Source organism: Tachysurus fulvidraco, chromosome 16 (assembly GCF_022655615.1).
Source record: "Tachysurus fulvidraco isolate hzauxx_2018 chromosome 16, HZAU_PFXX_2.0, whole genome shotgun sequence".
NCBI lineage: Eukaryota > Metazoa > Chordata > Actinopteri > Siluriformes > Bagridae > Tachysurus > Tachysurus fulvidraco.
Window position 1 is genome coordinate 13,770,965 of NC_062533.1, and position 14,549 is coordinate 13,785,513.

The 14,549-nt window shown below is 36.3% G+C and overlaps 2 protein-coding genes and 1 long non-coding RNA gene across 8 annotated transcripts in view; 2 read left to right on the forward strand and 1 right to left on the reverse strand.

The window, feature by feature from the left end:
* On the forward strand, positions 1-12,271 carry LOC113648262 (protein CEBPZOS). Of its 5 annotated transcripts, XM_047801571.1 has the most exons (6): positions 1-122; positions 732-848; positions 946-990; positions 10,376-10,493; positions 10,591-10,635; positions 11,799-12,271. In XM_047801571.1, exons 4-6 carry the CDS (start codon positions 10,376-10,378, stop codon positions 11,891-11,893), a joined length of 258 nt encoding a protein of 85 aa, XP_047657527.1. In that variant the 5' UTR covers positions 1-122; positions 732-848; positions 946-990; the 3' UTR covers positions 11,894-12,271. The 5 variants fall into 5 exon arrangements, with proteins under 5 accessions (XP_047657527.1, XP_047657526.1, XP_047657528.1 ...); XM_047801570.1 differs by lacking the exons at positions 732-848; positions 946-990 and having other exon boundaries at positions 3-122; XM_047801572.1 differs by lacking the exons at positions 1-122; positions 732-848 and having other exon boundaries at positions 944-990.
* Positions 3,131-4,456, forward strand: LOC125138996. Its single transcript, XR_007138082.1, has 2 exons — positions 3,131-3,259; positions 4,061-4,456. It is a non-coding gene; the product is annotated as an uncharacterized LOC125138996 (long non-coding RNA).
* Positions 3,207-14,549, reverse strand: part of cebpz (CCAAT enhancer binding protein zeta) — a 17,830-nt gene continuing 6,487 nt past the window's right edge. Inside the window, exons 11-17 of one of the 2 annotated variants that reach the window (XM_027155373.2) lie at positions 14,318-14,378; positions 13,874-14,055; positions 13,623-13,667; positions 13,196-13,285; positions 12,751-12,821; positions 12,319-12,400; positions 11,662-12,077 (exon numbers count right to left, since the gene is read on the reverse strand). In XM_027155373.2, coding sequence (XP_027011174.1) covers positions 11,926-12,077; positions 12,319-12,400; positions 12,751-12,821; positions 13,196-13,285; positions 13,623-13,667; positions 13,874-14,055; positions 14,318-14,378 — 683 coding nt within the window. In that variant the 3' untranslated portion in view covers positions 11,662-11,925. Of the gene's footprint in view, positions 3,332-11,661; positions 12,078-12,318; positions 12,401-12,750; positions 12,822-13,195; positions 13,286-13,622; positions 13,668-13,873; positions 14,056-14,317; positions 14,379-14,549 lie in introns of those variants that run through there. The other variant, XM_047801569.1, reaches the window with a different exon arrangement.

Here is a 14,549-nt window from a genome sequence, read left to right on the forward strand (position 1 = left end):
TTCTAGCCAATCAGAGAATGGGAGGCGCTAAACGATTATCCAATTCTAGAGTAGGAGACGGGATTTGTCGGAATACAAGTGGGGGACAAATAACGCGTTTGGCACCGTGCAAATTCACGAAGGTGAGTCTTTAAATAGTAGAACTATCAAAGACGTTATTATAGAAATATTTGCTCAAAAGATGCAAATAATAGGCTCCTGTGGCCAAGCAGAAAGCAAGAGAAGGTCATTATTGGGCCTTGTTCTTCTCTGTGTTGTTTTTCTACTTCTAATACATCAGATATAAAAACAAATAATAATCCAAAATGGTGACAATATACCAGTTGACCGCTAGGTGGCAGAAAAACGCTGTTAACACTATTTTTCTGATTCCAACTGGTCATCTTTATAGTGCTGTTCAGTTCCTTTCAATCTTCTCTATCACTAGTCTAAACTGGTGAGGTTTAAAAATAGATAGATAGATAGATAGATAGATAGATAGATAGATAGATAGATAGATAGATAGATAGATAGATGTTTTTTTTACTAGCCTACAATTTAGCACTTTGTAGAAACTTTATCATATCAAACTGGATTTTTCAGCTGGGTTGCCAGGTATGTTTTCACATACGATGAATTTTTCTTAGCTTCTGTACTAAGACAAATTCCTTGTATGTGAAAACATACCTGGCAATAAAGATCTTTCTGATTCTGATTCTGTGATGTATTAAATGTGTCTCTCTTTATTATAGATTCCCCCAAAACTATGGAGCCATTGGCCAGGAAGATTATTAAAGGAGCGTTCCTTCTGAACGTGCTTAGCGTGTTTGTGGCTTACGGGCTCTATTACAGAATGAACACGAGCCGAGGTGACATGCTCTTCCTGCGTAAACACTTTTCAGTACATCATGATAGGAGTCCGATGATGTCAAATGATCACAAGTGTCTCTTTTTGTAACCCCACAGATTTCAGATGCACGATGAACAAACACTTTCCCTCGATTCTGGAAGGTAAATGGAAAATCCATCTAATTTTTTCTTGGTTTTTATTGTAACCAACAGATAAACTGATCCAGACAGGAACAAGTTCATATCAAGGTCAAAAGTGTGAAAGAACTAGACTTGGTGGTGTCAGAACTGTTAAATTGTAATGGTTACTTTATGTAGTATTTGTAACAGATATATTTTTATAAGACATAAAATCATAGATAGATAGATAGATAGATAGATAGATAGATAGATAGATAGATAGATAGATAGATAATACCATCTTGCCATACAGGCCAATACTTTTTGCTATACACTGAAAACTTTTGAGTTTGCATTCAAAAGATGCAGATGAAGCAAATCAGAATTTCCACTTTAATTTCCTGATATTTACATCTACATTTGTTAAACAAGACCATGGCACCTTTGGTTACAAACCATGCAATGACCCTGTTGAAGTCCCTTGTTGCATGATGACATTCCTCCTAATTAGACTGCAATTAGATGCATTGCATTGTAGGTTTGATTTACAAGACAATTTAGAACAATCTAATTTCCCCTCATTTCCTTCCTTTCTTCCTTCCCTTTCCTCCTGTCATTTTTTTCTTTCTTTGTTTCTCTTTCTTCATCATAAACTCTACATCAGAATCAGATTTATTGGCCAATTGTGTTGACACACACAAGGAATTTGGTTCCAGCAGTTTGTGGCTCTCAAAGGACATAAATAACACAATACTATACAAGAAAACAATGCAGATGATGAGATACAATATAGACAGAATAAGTATAAAATATGGATATAGAATGAATAAAATATATAAAATATTAATATGGAATATGAACGATCAGTAATGTACATAAAGTGTGGGAGTGCAAATAACTATTGTGCAATATTATGCTTTTTGTGCAATATACAGCAGCAGTAGTGTGTAGGGCTGCACGATTTGGAGAAAATGTCATATTGCGATTATTGAGGTCAATATTGCGATTGCGATATGCGATTGCGATATAATAAACAAATGGTATCATGAGTCAACTTTCTTGGTTCTCAAGGAAAATGCACACACAGATTACTGATAATGCTGAAATTTGTATTCCTAAACTCAAACTAGCAACAACAACAAACAAATGCAAAACGTTTTCAAATTAAAATATAAAATAACAATAAAATAATGCTGATTAATGAAAAGCCTAAGATCAAAACTGTAGGTATACAGTGTGTGTATATATATATATATGTGTGTGTGTGTGTGTGTGTGTGTGTGTGTGTGTGTGTGTGTGTGTGTGTGTGTGTGTGTGTGTGTGTGTGTGTGTGTTATAAATATATATATGGGTGATTGCCTGCGGAAAGAAACTGTTCCTGTTTTAGTAAGCAGTTCTGTAGCGCCTGCCAGAAGGGAGGAGCTGAAAGAGGTTATGTCCAGGGTGCGAATTGTCAGTAGTGATTTTTCCTGCCCGGTTTATTTTTTCTGCTGTTCTAAAAGTGCGTTGCAGTCTGTTTCTGTCCTGTTTTGTTGCTGCACCAAACCAGATGGTGATGGATGTGCACAGGACAGATTCTATGACTGCAGTGTAGAACAGCATCAACAGCTCCTGTGGCAGACCGTACTTCCTTAATTGACGTATAAAGTACATCCTCTGCTGGGCCTTTTTGATGATAGAGTTTATGTTGCACTCCCATTTCAGGTCTTGGGAAATGGTAGAGCCCAGAAACTTGAAGGCCTCCACAGATGACACCGGGCTGTTGGATATTGTAAGGGGGAGTAGTGTTGAGGGGTCTTTCCTAAAGTCCACTATCATCTCCACAGTTTTGAGCTTTGTGTTTAGCTCCAGACTGTTCTGACTGCACCATAGCACCAGTCGCTTCACCTCCTGTTGGTATGCAGATTCATTGCCATCTTGGATGAGACAAATGAGCATAGTATCTGCAAATTTCAGGAGTTTAACAGTTTGGTCACTTGAAGTGCAATCATTAGTTTAGAGGGAGAATAGCAGTGGGGAGAGGACACATCCCTGTGGAGCGCCAGTGCTGATTGTCCGAATGCTGTAGGTGAAACCTCCCAGTCTCACCTGTTGTTTTCCATCTTGAGAAATATTTGCCACCAACCAGCAATTAATGACTACAAACTGAAACCGAATTAACAGCTTTCATTCTCTCACTCAGTTTATTACAAGTCCAAAGAATGGGCCGGGAACTACGTCATTCGGGAAGACGATCAGAGAGTGTGGTCTATAGGGCAGGAACGGAAAGACAGCTAGACAGACAGAAACAGAACAGAAATATGTACGAAAGGTACTGAAACAGAATCGACAAACTCCCCATCAAAAGCAGCAGCATCATCATCATCATCCTCAAGCTCTGGTACTGTAAAATGTAACACTATTATTTTACTTCACTGCAAGAAACAATAAATGCACTGACAGTGAGCAACAATCACTCTCACACACACACACACACTCTCACACACACACACTCTCAAACACACACACACTCTCACACACACACACGCTCTCACACACACACGCTCTCACACACACGCTCTCGCTCTCTCTCTTACACACTCGCTCTCTCACACACACACTCGCGCGCTGTCTCTCTCCCACACACACTCGCGCTCTCTCTCACACACACTCACGCTCTCTCTCTCTCACTCACACACTTTCTCTCTCTCACACACACACACACACTCGCTCTCTCTCTCACACACACACTTTCTCACACACACACACACACACACTCGCTTTCTCGCTCACACACTCGCTCTCTCTCTCTCTCACACACACTCACTTTCTCTCACACACTCTCTCTCTCACACTCTCGCTCTCTCTCTCTCTCTCTCTCACACACACACTCGCTCTCTCTCACACACACACACACACTCTTTCTCTCACACTGGGAATATATATTTACATTTATATTTACAGTATTTAACAGATGCTCTTATCCAGAGCAACAGAAGTGATTTGAAGTCTCATTCAGTCGCATTTAAAGTATCATTAGGTCACAGACTACCATCAGTCTAAAACTCAGTTGGAAGTAAATATAGCAAGGAAACACACGTTTACAGTTTAGTCCACTTTCCTTTTGTTCCAGCTGCTGCAGAAAAGCTTTAATTAGTCATCCTCTGGTGAATACCTAGACACATCAAATGAATTCGAAACAAATGTGCGCTTACTTGTAAAAGACGACGTAGTATCGATCGGAATCCATAACCTGGAAGAGCAGCATGAGAGCTTGCACAGCTGTGCTGAACTTCACGATGTGCACCACTTTAAACAGCGTGTCCAGCTGCTCCCGGACGTCTCATCTCCGGCCTTGGTGTATGGATAAGCCCTGTTGATGCCGCTCAGCAGCGCACACAGCATCTTAGACTCAGAAGAATTCATTCTTAAAGTATCATATAGATAATATCATGTTAAACAACAATAAAAGAAAGTTATATTCATTGAAGTATTGTTCTGTAAATAAATAAACAAAAAATTATTAAGAGCAATGTTACTGGACATTGGAGCAAAGCAAGAGATCTTTTCTACATGAAATGTACATTATGGTGTGCCTTTAAAAAAATTTTTTTAACCCTGCACAGTAAAGTAAAACACTTTATTTATCCGCCCTCTGCTGGACATGTCGTTTTCTCACATTATCAAAAATGGTGTGTGTGTGTGTGTGTGTGTGTGTGTGTGTGTGTGTGTGTGTGTGTGTGTGTGTGTGTGTGTGTGTGTGTGTGTGTGGATGGATGGATGGATGGGTGGGTAGGTAGAATGTTATATAATTTTTATCTGCAGTTAATTTTGATAAGTTAAAATAAACCTAAACATACATCAGAATATACACACATATTTTCCATGTGTGTGTGTGTGTGTGTGTGTGTGTGTGTTCACATTCTCATTATAGTCAATTACATACTGGTCCTAAATCAACCCTAAAATACCTTTCCCACCCTTAACACGTGGAACTAACTGAATTATGGTGTATTTTAACTATAACATCAGGCCTAGTCCTGTATCCCGCTTCTGTACCAGAGATATATACACTAGATGTCGCCTTGTTTTGTTTTTTTTTGTTTTTTGTTTTTTTTCTTTTTTTTTATTGCAAATTCAAAGATGATAACAACAAAGACAACTATGTGTACATTACATAAAATGTATCAACAATATATCCAACATTAATTGAACAGATGTATGAGAATAGAAAGAAAAAAAATAGGCATAAATATAGCAAGTAAAGAAAAGAGGGTACGAAGAGAAAAAGAAAAAAAAAAGACCGTGTTGATCACGTTACATGAAAGATCTCATCATATCTCTTCAAAAAAGAAATACATTTTTTGTTATCAATTACTCTCAGTGATTTAATTAAATGTTCTACTACACATAAGAACTCTATAAAAGTAGGTATTTTCTTAAGAAATCTTTGTTTGTGAAAATAGAACTTTGCCACGAGGATAAGAAAGTTAACAGTTGATTCTAAAGATTTGTTTTGGTTTTCAAAAAAACAAACAATATCCTTAATGTAGAAAACACCATTCATGTTAAGTTTAGAAAAACAATAGAGACTCAAATCTTTCCAGAAGAGTGAAGAAACATTACATGAGAAGAATAAGTGACAAACATCTTCACTTTCTTTTTTACAAAAGGTACATATATCAGCTACATCACAAAATTTAGATAAAGCTGCATTACAAGGGTATATATTATGCAAAATTTTGAAGTGCACTTCTTTCACTTTATTCGGTATACAGTATTTATATGGTAATAACCATGTTTTCCTCCATTTAATGTTATCTATTTTAGAACTCAAAAAAAATTTTCCTTTTGGAGAAATTGAGTTTCGAGATTGAAAAAGTTGACGATACATTTATTATTACAATCTTTACTTAAAAGCGAGACACCTCCCAAAAATAACTGTGAAAGTTGTTTTGTGCATGACTCATGGGTAAGGGAAGCTTTCATTAGAAATATTAATCCATCAGGAATTGCCTTAATAACAGAGTTAAATTCTCTAAATGGAACAGGACAATGATGGATGTTCATAAAGCTTTCATAAGCTCAAACTCCTTTTGTTTGCTAAAACATATTTCTTCAACTTGTGTGACTTATTGCTCCAAATGAAATCAAGAAAAATCTTATCTATATTTTTGGAGGTGTGATTATCTACAGCTAAAGACAGGGAAGGGTACACAAACCTGGATAATCCTTCTGTTTTGGACAAGAAAACTCTGCCTAAAATTGATAAATCTCTTTGGAGCCAATTATTAAAAATATATTTTGCTTTCAATAACCGTTGAGAAAAATTCAGAGATTGTCTACTAATTAAATGTTTTGTTATATGAATTCCCAAATATTTCACTTCATTTTTAATTGGTATATTTTCAATTTCAGTTTCCACAGTGTCAAACAAGCAAATAATTTCACACTTAGATAAATTAAGTTTAAGCCCAGAAGCGTTAGAGAAGGCATTGATTGTAGTTAAAACTGGAGAAACTTGCTCTTTATCTTTCAAAAATAAAGTAGTATCATCTGCTAGCTGTGAGATTCGAATCTCTCTATTAAAGATATCAAGGCCAGAAAAGTTATTATTGTGCAAAATATCTATGGATAGTGTTTCAACAACAAATAAAAATAAAAAGGGGCTCAAAGGGCAACCTTGACGTATTCCGCGAAGGACAGGAAACCTTGGTGATGTACGTGAATTTAAAATTATACAACTATCTATTTCTTTGTACAGCATTTGAGCAATATTTATGAGTTTAGAAGGAAATCCAAAAGCCCATAAAGAGTCTATAAGGAATTGATGCTTTACAGTATCGAAGGCCTTATAAAAATCAAGGAATAAGATAATTGCATCAGACTTGATTTCATCTCTGTAATCAATAAGATCCAGAACAAGTCGAGTATTACAACTAATATGACGACCTTTCATAAATCCAGTCTGTGTCTCATTAATGACATAATGTAAATGCTGTTTTAATCTATTGGCAAATATGGATGCAATTAATTTATAGTCAAAATTAAGAAGAGTGATAGGGCGCCAGTTATCAATTATAGTTACATCTTTATCTGGTTTGGGAATGAGAGATATCACCCCTTGTTTCATAGTAGGAGTCATTGTACCATTTTTTATACATTCTTGAAGCATTAAGAAGAAAGGTTGTTCTAAAATCTCCCAAAACTGTATGAAGAATTCTAAAGTAAGGCCATCAGAGCCAGGCGACCTCCCCTTTTTCATTGATTTCATTGCATCTCTCATTTCATTTAAAGAAACAGTTGCCTCACATGACAACTTAAATTCGTCACTTATTTGAGGTATATAGTTCTTAATCTGTTGTAGGTATAACATACTTTGGTTTGCCTGTAAATCAGGGTAGTACAGGTTCCTATAAAAATTAGTAACAAATTCCTCAATTTCTTCAGGGTTTTTAGAAACTGAATTGTTAATTTTTAATGCAGAGATGCTTTTCCTTTTAAAATTCCTCTTTTCAAGTGAGAAGAAGAAGCTCGTATTTTTTTCTCCTTCCTCAAGCCATCTCGCTCTAGATCTAACAAAGGCACCCTTAACTATTTCTAAATATATATTGTCTAATTCCAATTGCAAAGTTTTTAACGGACTAATCTCTGTAACAGAAAGATTCTCTTTTTTGATTAAGGTATTTATTTTAATTAGCAAGTCCGCTTCTCTACCAGATCTATTTATAGCTATTAATCTTGCTTTATATTTAAAATATTCCCATTTAGCACCATGAGACTCAAATTCATTATTTGAAAAAAATCCATTAACTAATCCCTTGATTTGATCATTAAAAATTTTATCTTTTAGCAGATTATTATTCAATTTCCAGTAACCACGTACAGTACTCTCCCTGTGTTTAGTCTGCAAAATCAGCTTAATTACTAAGTGGTCAGAAAATGGAGCATATTGGTGACTGACATCAAACACATATTGCAGTAACTGTTGAGAAATCAAAAAAAAATCTATTCTAGATTTAGAAGACAACAAATTATTACTCCAAGTATATTCAGTTACATCAGGGTGATAATAGCGCCATGCATCCGTAATATGAAAAAAATCACACAGAGTACAGATAATATTATTAGTGAGGCTCATCTTAGGAGGAAATCTGTCTAGATGTCGCCTTGTATACGGCAGTACATTGGAACGAATGCGTCAATAGAGCCGCCATCTTGGTGCAGGGGACCCCTCCTCTTAATGCATTAGCGTCAATGTAGGCAAAGAAATAAAATCACCATGAATCGTCATGAATGCGATTTCTAGTTTCATTCCAAAGATCAGACATGTATTTATCGTTAAGTCCAGAGAAAGTTTAAGGTTTTGATATTAAGATAATCTACTTTTTCACAATATAATGCATAGTGCTAGTGTAAATTTATTACTTACATTCTTCCACTCGAGTAAACTTCAAATGAACAATCACTACTTACCTTATAGCCTACTGCATGCAACACTGCTACAATGGTGTGACTATACATGTTCATTTAAACATTTAAATTGTATTGGTTTATTAAATATAGTACACAAAGCAATTTGCAGGTGGAAGCAAATCACAAATTTGAGAGGAACATAATGTGAAAGTTAAATAGTTGAAGTGCCAAAGACTGTTCACTCTTTAATTTATTCCTTTCCCGCAATACTTTTGCCACATTAAATAAGTATGTAATAAAGTTACATAAACAAAAAAAAAGTTATACTTTGAGGATGAACTTGTGTGTTACACTGCCAGCTAACTGATGACATCATTCCAGGACTGGCAGCTTTTTAACCATTAAAAAAAGTGTTTAGTGTCCCTGCAACTTGTCCATGACTGATGTCTCTGTTTATCACTTGGGATTCTACAAACAGATTCAGATTCTGATTATTTTATTTAATACCCTGTCAGCAATCAAAAGCTATTTTAATGGCAAAAATTCTATTACAAAAACACAAATATCGTATAAATACAATAAAACAAAACAAATATACACAGCAAGTCATATTATACATTTTTTTTAATTAATATAAGATTAAAAAAAAAATCCAAAACCTTTTCAGACATAATCTCATTAAATATGTCCTTAAGTGAAGTAACTTGAAAAAAGAGCTTATCTGCTCTTTATCTGCTTGTGTTAAGTCCAGGGCAATCTAATAAAATATGTTTGACAGATAAGGGAATCTTACAAAACATATATAAAGTTGGGTCTTTTCACCTTTAAGCAAAAAAAAGTATGGGCCAATTTTTAACGTCCTTATTAAGAGCTTCGGAATCTACAAACATTGTCTGTTTTATTAAAACTGTCAAAAACTTATGAGTAACTAGCATGGATTAGCTGTGGTCGTTAACCAAGGACCAAAACAAACCAACGTAACTATATAATTATAGAAATATAATTCCCTACCATTCAATATCATAAAACACATTCTCACTTGTGTAATGTAATCTCTTGCTGTCTGGTTTTATGTTTTTTTTTTTCGTTTGAACATCCAAACGCAGCACAGAAGCCCGGCATCATCTATGCATTTAAAGTACAAGAGCACTGTACAAAGATGGCGGCGGTTTTGACGCATTTTTACGACCCCGATGCGACATCTAGTGTATAGATATCTATGCTACTGTACTATGAATTATGTCTTAATGAGGTTTCCGTAAACAGGAAGCACATTTTATGTTGCAGTTTATTTTGTTTCCCACCCGTATTCCTTGTATACGCTCGAGTACTAGCTGAACCGTCGAATCAGAATCGTGTCGTTGAACATTCTAGCCAATCAGAGAATAGGAGGCGCTATACGATTATCCAATTCTAGAGCAGGAGGCGGGAATTGTCGGAATACGAGTGGGGGAAGAATAACGCGTTTGGCAACGTGCAAATTCACGAAGGTGAGTCTTTAAATAGTAGAACTATCAAAGACGCTATTATAGAAATATTTGCTGAAAAGATGCAAATAATAGGCTCCTGTGGCCAAGCAGAAAGCAAGAGAAGGTCATTATTGGGCCTTGTTTTTCTCTGTGTTGTTTTTCTACTTCCAATACATCAGATATAAAAACAAATATTAATTAAAAATAATATAATTAAACAAACCCTTACTGTGTATGTTGATTCAAGAAAATGTATTAATTTATTGCATTTATTCAAGTCCCAAATGGTGACAATATACCAGTTGACCGCTAGGTGGCAGAAAAACGCTGTTAACACTATTTCTCTGATTCCAACTGGTCATCTTTATAGTGCTGTTCAGTTCCTTTCAATCTTCTCTATCACTGGTCTAAACTGGTGAGGTTTAAAAATAAATAAAAAATTACTAGCCTACAATTTAGCACTCTGTAGAAACTCACGTACCATGTTATCATATCAAGCTGGATTTTTCAGCTGGGTTACATTATAACCTCTTATATACATTATTATCCTCTCTTTATTATAGATGCCCCCCAAAACTATGGAGCCATTGGCCAGGAAGATTTTTAAAGGAGTTCTCTTTCTGGAGGTGCTTGGCGTGTCTGCGGCTTACGGGCTCTATTACAGAATGAACACGAGCCGAGGTGGCATGCTCTTCCTGCGTAAACACTTTTCAGTACATCATGATAGGAGTCCGATGATGTCAAATGATCACAAGTGTCTCTTTTTGTAACCCCACAGATTTCAGATGCACGATGAACAAACACTTTCCCTCGATTCTGGAAGGTAAATGGAAAATCCATACAATTTTCACACGCTGTTTATTGTAACTAGCAGATAAACTGATCCAGACAGGAACAAGGTCATATCAAGGTCAAAAGTGTGAAAGAACTAGACTTGGTGGTGTCAGAAGTGTTCAATTGTAATGGTTACTTTATGTAGTATTTGTAACAGATATATTTTTATAAGACATATGAGATAGATAGATAGATAGATAGATAGATAGATAGATAGATAGATAGATAGATAGATAGATAGATAGATAATACCATCAGGCCAATACTTTAGTTTTTGCTATACACTGAAAACTTTTGAGTTTGCATTCAAAAGATGCAGATGAAGCAAATCAGAATTTCCACTTTAATTTCCTGATATTTACATCTACATTTGTTAAACAAGACCATGGCACCTTTGGTTACAAAGCATGCAATTTCTAAGTGAACAGAAGTACTGGAACAACATGAAGGTAAATAAAACTTCATATGTGGTTGCATATCTTTTGATGGTGAGACACTGATGGTTCATTTGTGTGTGTGTGTGGGGGGGGGGGGTTTCCCCCTCTTTTTTGTTTGTTTTATGATGTTTCTCCTTTCAGTCTCCAATCATTTAGGTTAATGTTTTGTGTCTATAATCGTCCACGACCCTGTTGAAGTCCCTTGTTGCATGATGACATTCCTCCTAATTAGACTGCAATTAGATGCATTGCATTGTAGGTTTGATTTACAAGACAATTTAGAACAATCTAATTTCCCCTCATTCCCTTCCTTTCTTCCTTCCCTTACTTTCCTCCTGTCATTTTTTTCTTTCTTTGTTTTCCCTTTCTTCATCATAAAATCTACATAACACAAATGGCAAAACAACTTCCAAATTTCTAACATAATCTAGGATGTGGAGCACTTTGTTTAGTGTCATTGTTCTAAAGGGAGGGAGGGAAGCTAGAAAGGGGAGGAAGTAAGGTAAGGAAGTAAGAAAGAAATACTAGATTGTCCAATAAATAGTAAAAATATAAAACGTTAAAAAAAAAGAGAGACAAACGGTAAAATTACATTTATTACAAAATGTAGTTATTACATGTTGACGATTTTTGTCTTGTGAAATATTTGCCACCAACATAGCAATTAATGACTACAAACTGAAACCGAATTAACAGCTTTCATTCTCTCACTCAGTTTATTACAAGTCCAACGAATGGGCCGGAAACTACGGCATCCGGGAAGCCGATCAGAGCGTGTGGTCTACAGGGCAGGAACGGAAAGACAGCTAGACAGACAGAAACACTCCGGAGGACGAAAGCCATCACTTCTTCCTGCCTGCAGTCTTTTTGCCTGGTTTGCCTTTCCCAAACTGTTTCCTCTTGTTAAACATGGCCTTCTTCCTCCTGAGCGTCTTGACATCACGTCCCCTGAGCCAATCATCACGCTGGACCTCCCATTTCAGCTGTTTGACACCTGAAGATGAGGAGCAAAAACAGACTGCATGAGGAGATTTTTTTCCACAACGTATGAACAAATATTGTGTTAAATGATCGCCGTCAATGATTATAAAGTTTGTGGCTTCACCCTTGTGAAGGGATCTGGCTGGCATCTAGCCAAAAGTCATTTAAAACATTTAATAATTATTCATTAAAGTCATTTTCAATCTATTTTGATCCTCTTTGGTTTTAAGTACACAAAAATGTTCAATACTCACTGGCTTTGTCTTTGTTAGCCATCGCGTTAATCCCGATGTTGTCGAACTTCATATCGGAGTTTTCATCCAGCAGATCACCAAACTGTAAATGATGAAACATTAAATCATTCAGTTAATATCTAACCAATGGCTTTAGATTTTTCAGTGGATATTTAACAAATAACTATTTAAGGTCTACTCAGTTCCATGGAAGTTCTACAACAGCAATTAATCACACACTAAACATTACAATCACTTGTAAATTGTTGTGGTATAAATTGAAGATTCCAGGCTGAGCTTGTAATAATCCACCCAATCAGAATTGAGAATTCAACAGTATTTCTGATAAAATATTCATCCTGAAATATAATTCACATGAAAAATTGTCTATTAAAAACTTAATTTAGTTAAAGTGGAGATAAAGGCTAAAAACATAAGAAGCTCAGATGTTACCTCCTCGGCTGCTGCAAACATGGCCGTATCCTCCATCTTTCCTCTCTTTTTCTTCTTGCTTGGTTTGGAATCTGAGGAAGCACATGTTCACAGTGAAGACACAACAAAGGAGTTCTCTATTAACTTTTTGTTAAAAAAAAAAAAACTAGAACTTATTTTTGTTCTGGAACATGGTTCCATTTATGCAAATATGGAGCGACTCGATGCCTGGACTACCAGTGGGAGTGAAGATAGCGTTCACATGACTGTACGCTGCTTCTCCATCTTGTACGATATGATGCACATATACACTGGAGAAATTTATTAACAAACTGCAAACCTACCTCCAGAACATTTCATTTTAGGAGCATGAAGCGTAATGCTACTCAAAGAAGGAAGGAGGGAGGGAGAAAGGAAAGAAGGAAGGAAAGAAAGGAAAGAAAGAAAGACAGACAAAAAGACTCACCAAACAGTCCGAGAGGTCCAGATGACTTCCTCTTGCCTTTTTTGCCTCCTGTGCTGATCTCTGCTGCCTCATCCATGTCATCATCAAAGTCTAAACACAGAAGTAACTAATTATCAACAAATATAATAATAATACAATATACTGCATAAGTGTTTACACTCCCTGAACTTCTTTCAAATGCACCACTATCATTTTTGGAAGATTTGTTTGAAAATAAATTACGTGTCCATGACTCAGTGGAAAAAGACTCAGTGGCCAGAATAAAGTTTTGAGACTGGTCCGAAGGGCAGCAACAGCGCAAGGTCATTAAACAATGTCCCAGTTAAAGCCCCGACCTCAATCTAACTGAAAAACCGAGCTGCTCTATTGTTAAGATCAGTGGGATGAATATGTACGAAAGGTACTGAAACAGAACCGACAAACTCACCATCAAAAGCAGCATCATCATCATCATCCTCCTCAAGCTCTGGTACTGTAAAATGTAACACTATCATTTAGCTTCAATGCAAGAAACAATAAATGTACTGATAGTGAGCAACACTCACTCACACACACACACACACTCACTCTCTCTCCCCCACACACACTCTTGCCCCCCCCCCCCACACACACACACTCATTCTCTCCCACACACACACACTCTTGCTCTCTCCCTCACACACACAGATACACACTCACCTTCATCATCATCGTCTCCACCTGGGTCCATAAAAGCACCACCATCATCCTCCAGCTCATCACCAAAGTCTTCCTCATCCATGCTTCCCAGTGAGATCTCCTCGTCATCCAGGTCATCTTCTGAATCCAGTTCTGAGAAATCCTCTGACTTCTTGCCTTTTTTACTGTTGCTCTTTACATTGCTGTAAAAAATAATTTGTAAATATGACACTGTTAATTTCTTGATGGCCAACTCACAAAAGAATAAATAAAAGTAAAATAAGAATTCCATGTTGTATTTGAGTGAATTATCCCATTTGCCACAATACAGCAAACATCTGCACCAATTAGAGAAGAGCTGCTGATTCATTTAATCTCACGTGCACGTTTGTCTCCCAGAAAGTTCATGGTTTCCCAACATTTACTACAATAAATAAATAACAGTAGTAGCTAGACCTCACTTACCCAGCAAAGTCCAGGTCTTCATCTTTAAATTCTGTGAAGCAGCCATCACTCTCAATCGTGTCTAAGGGGGAAAAAAAAACATGTAACTAATTCATTTACTGCGGATGTTAAAATTTGGCAAACAACTATGTTCTCTGTCCCAGAGGGTTACGAAGCTCTGTGGCTTTAAGAACACATTTGAATATGAAGCTCATACTTAGTTTGAGGAGATTTTGTATATATTTATATCAAT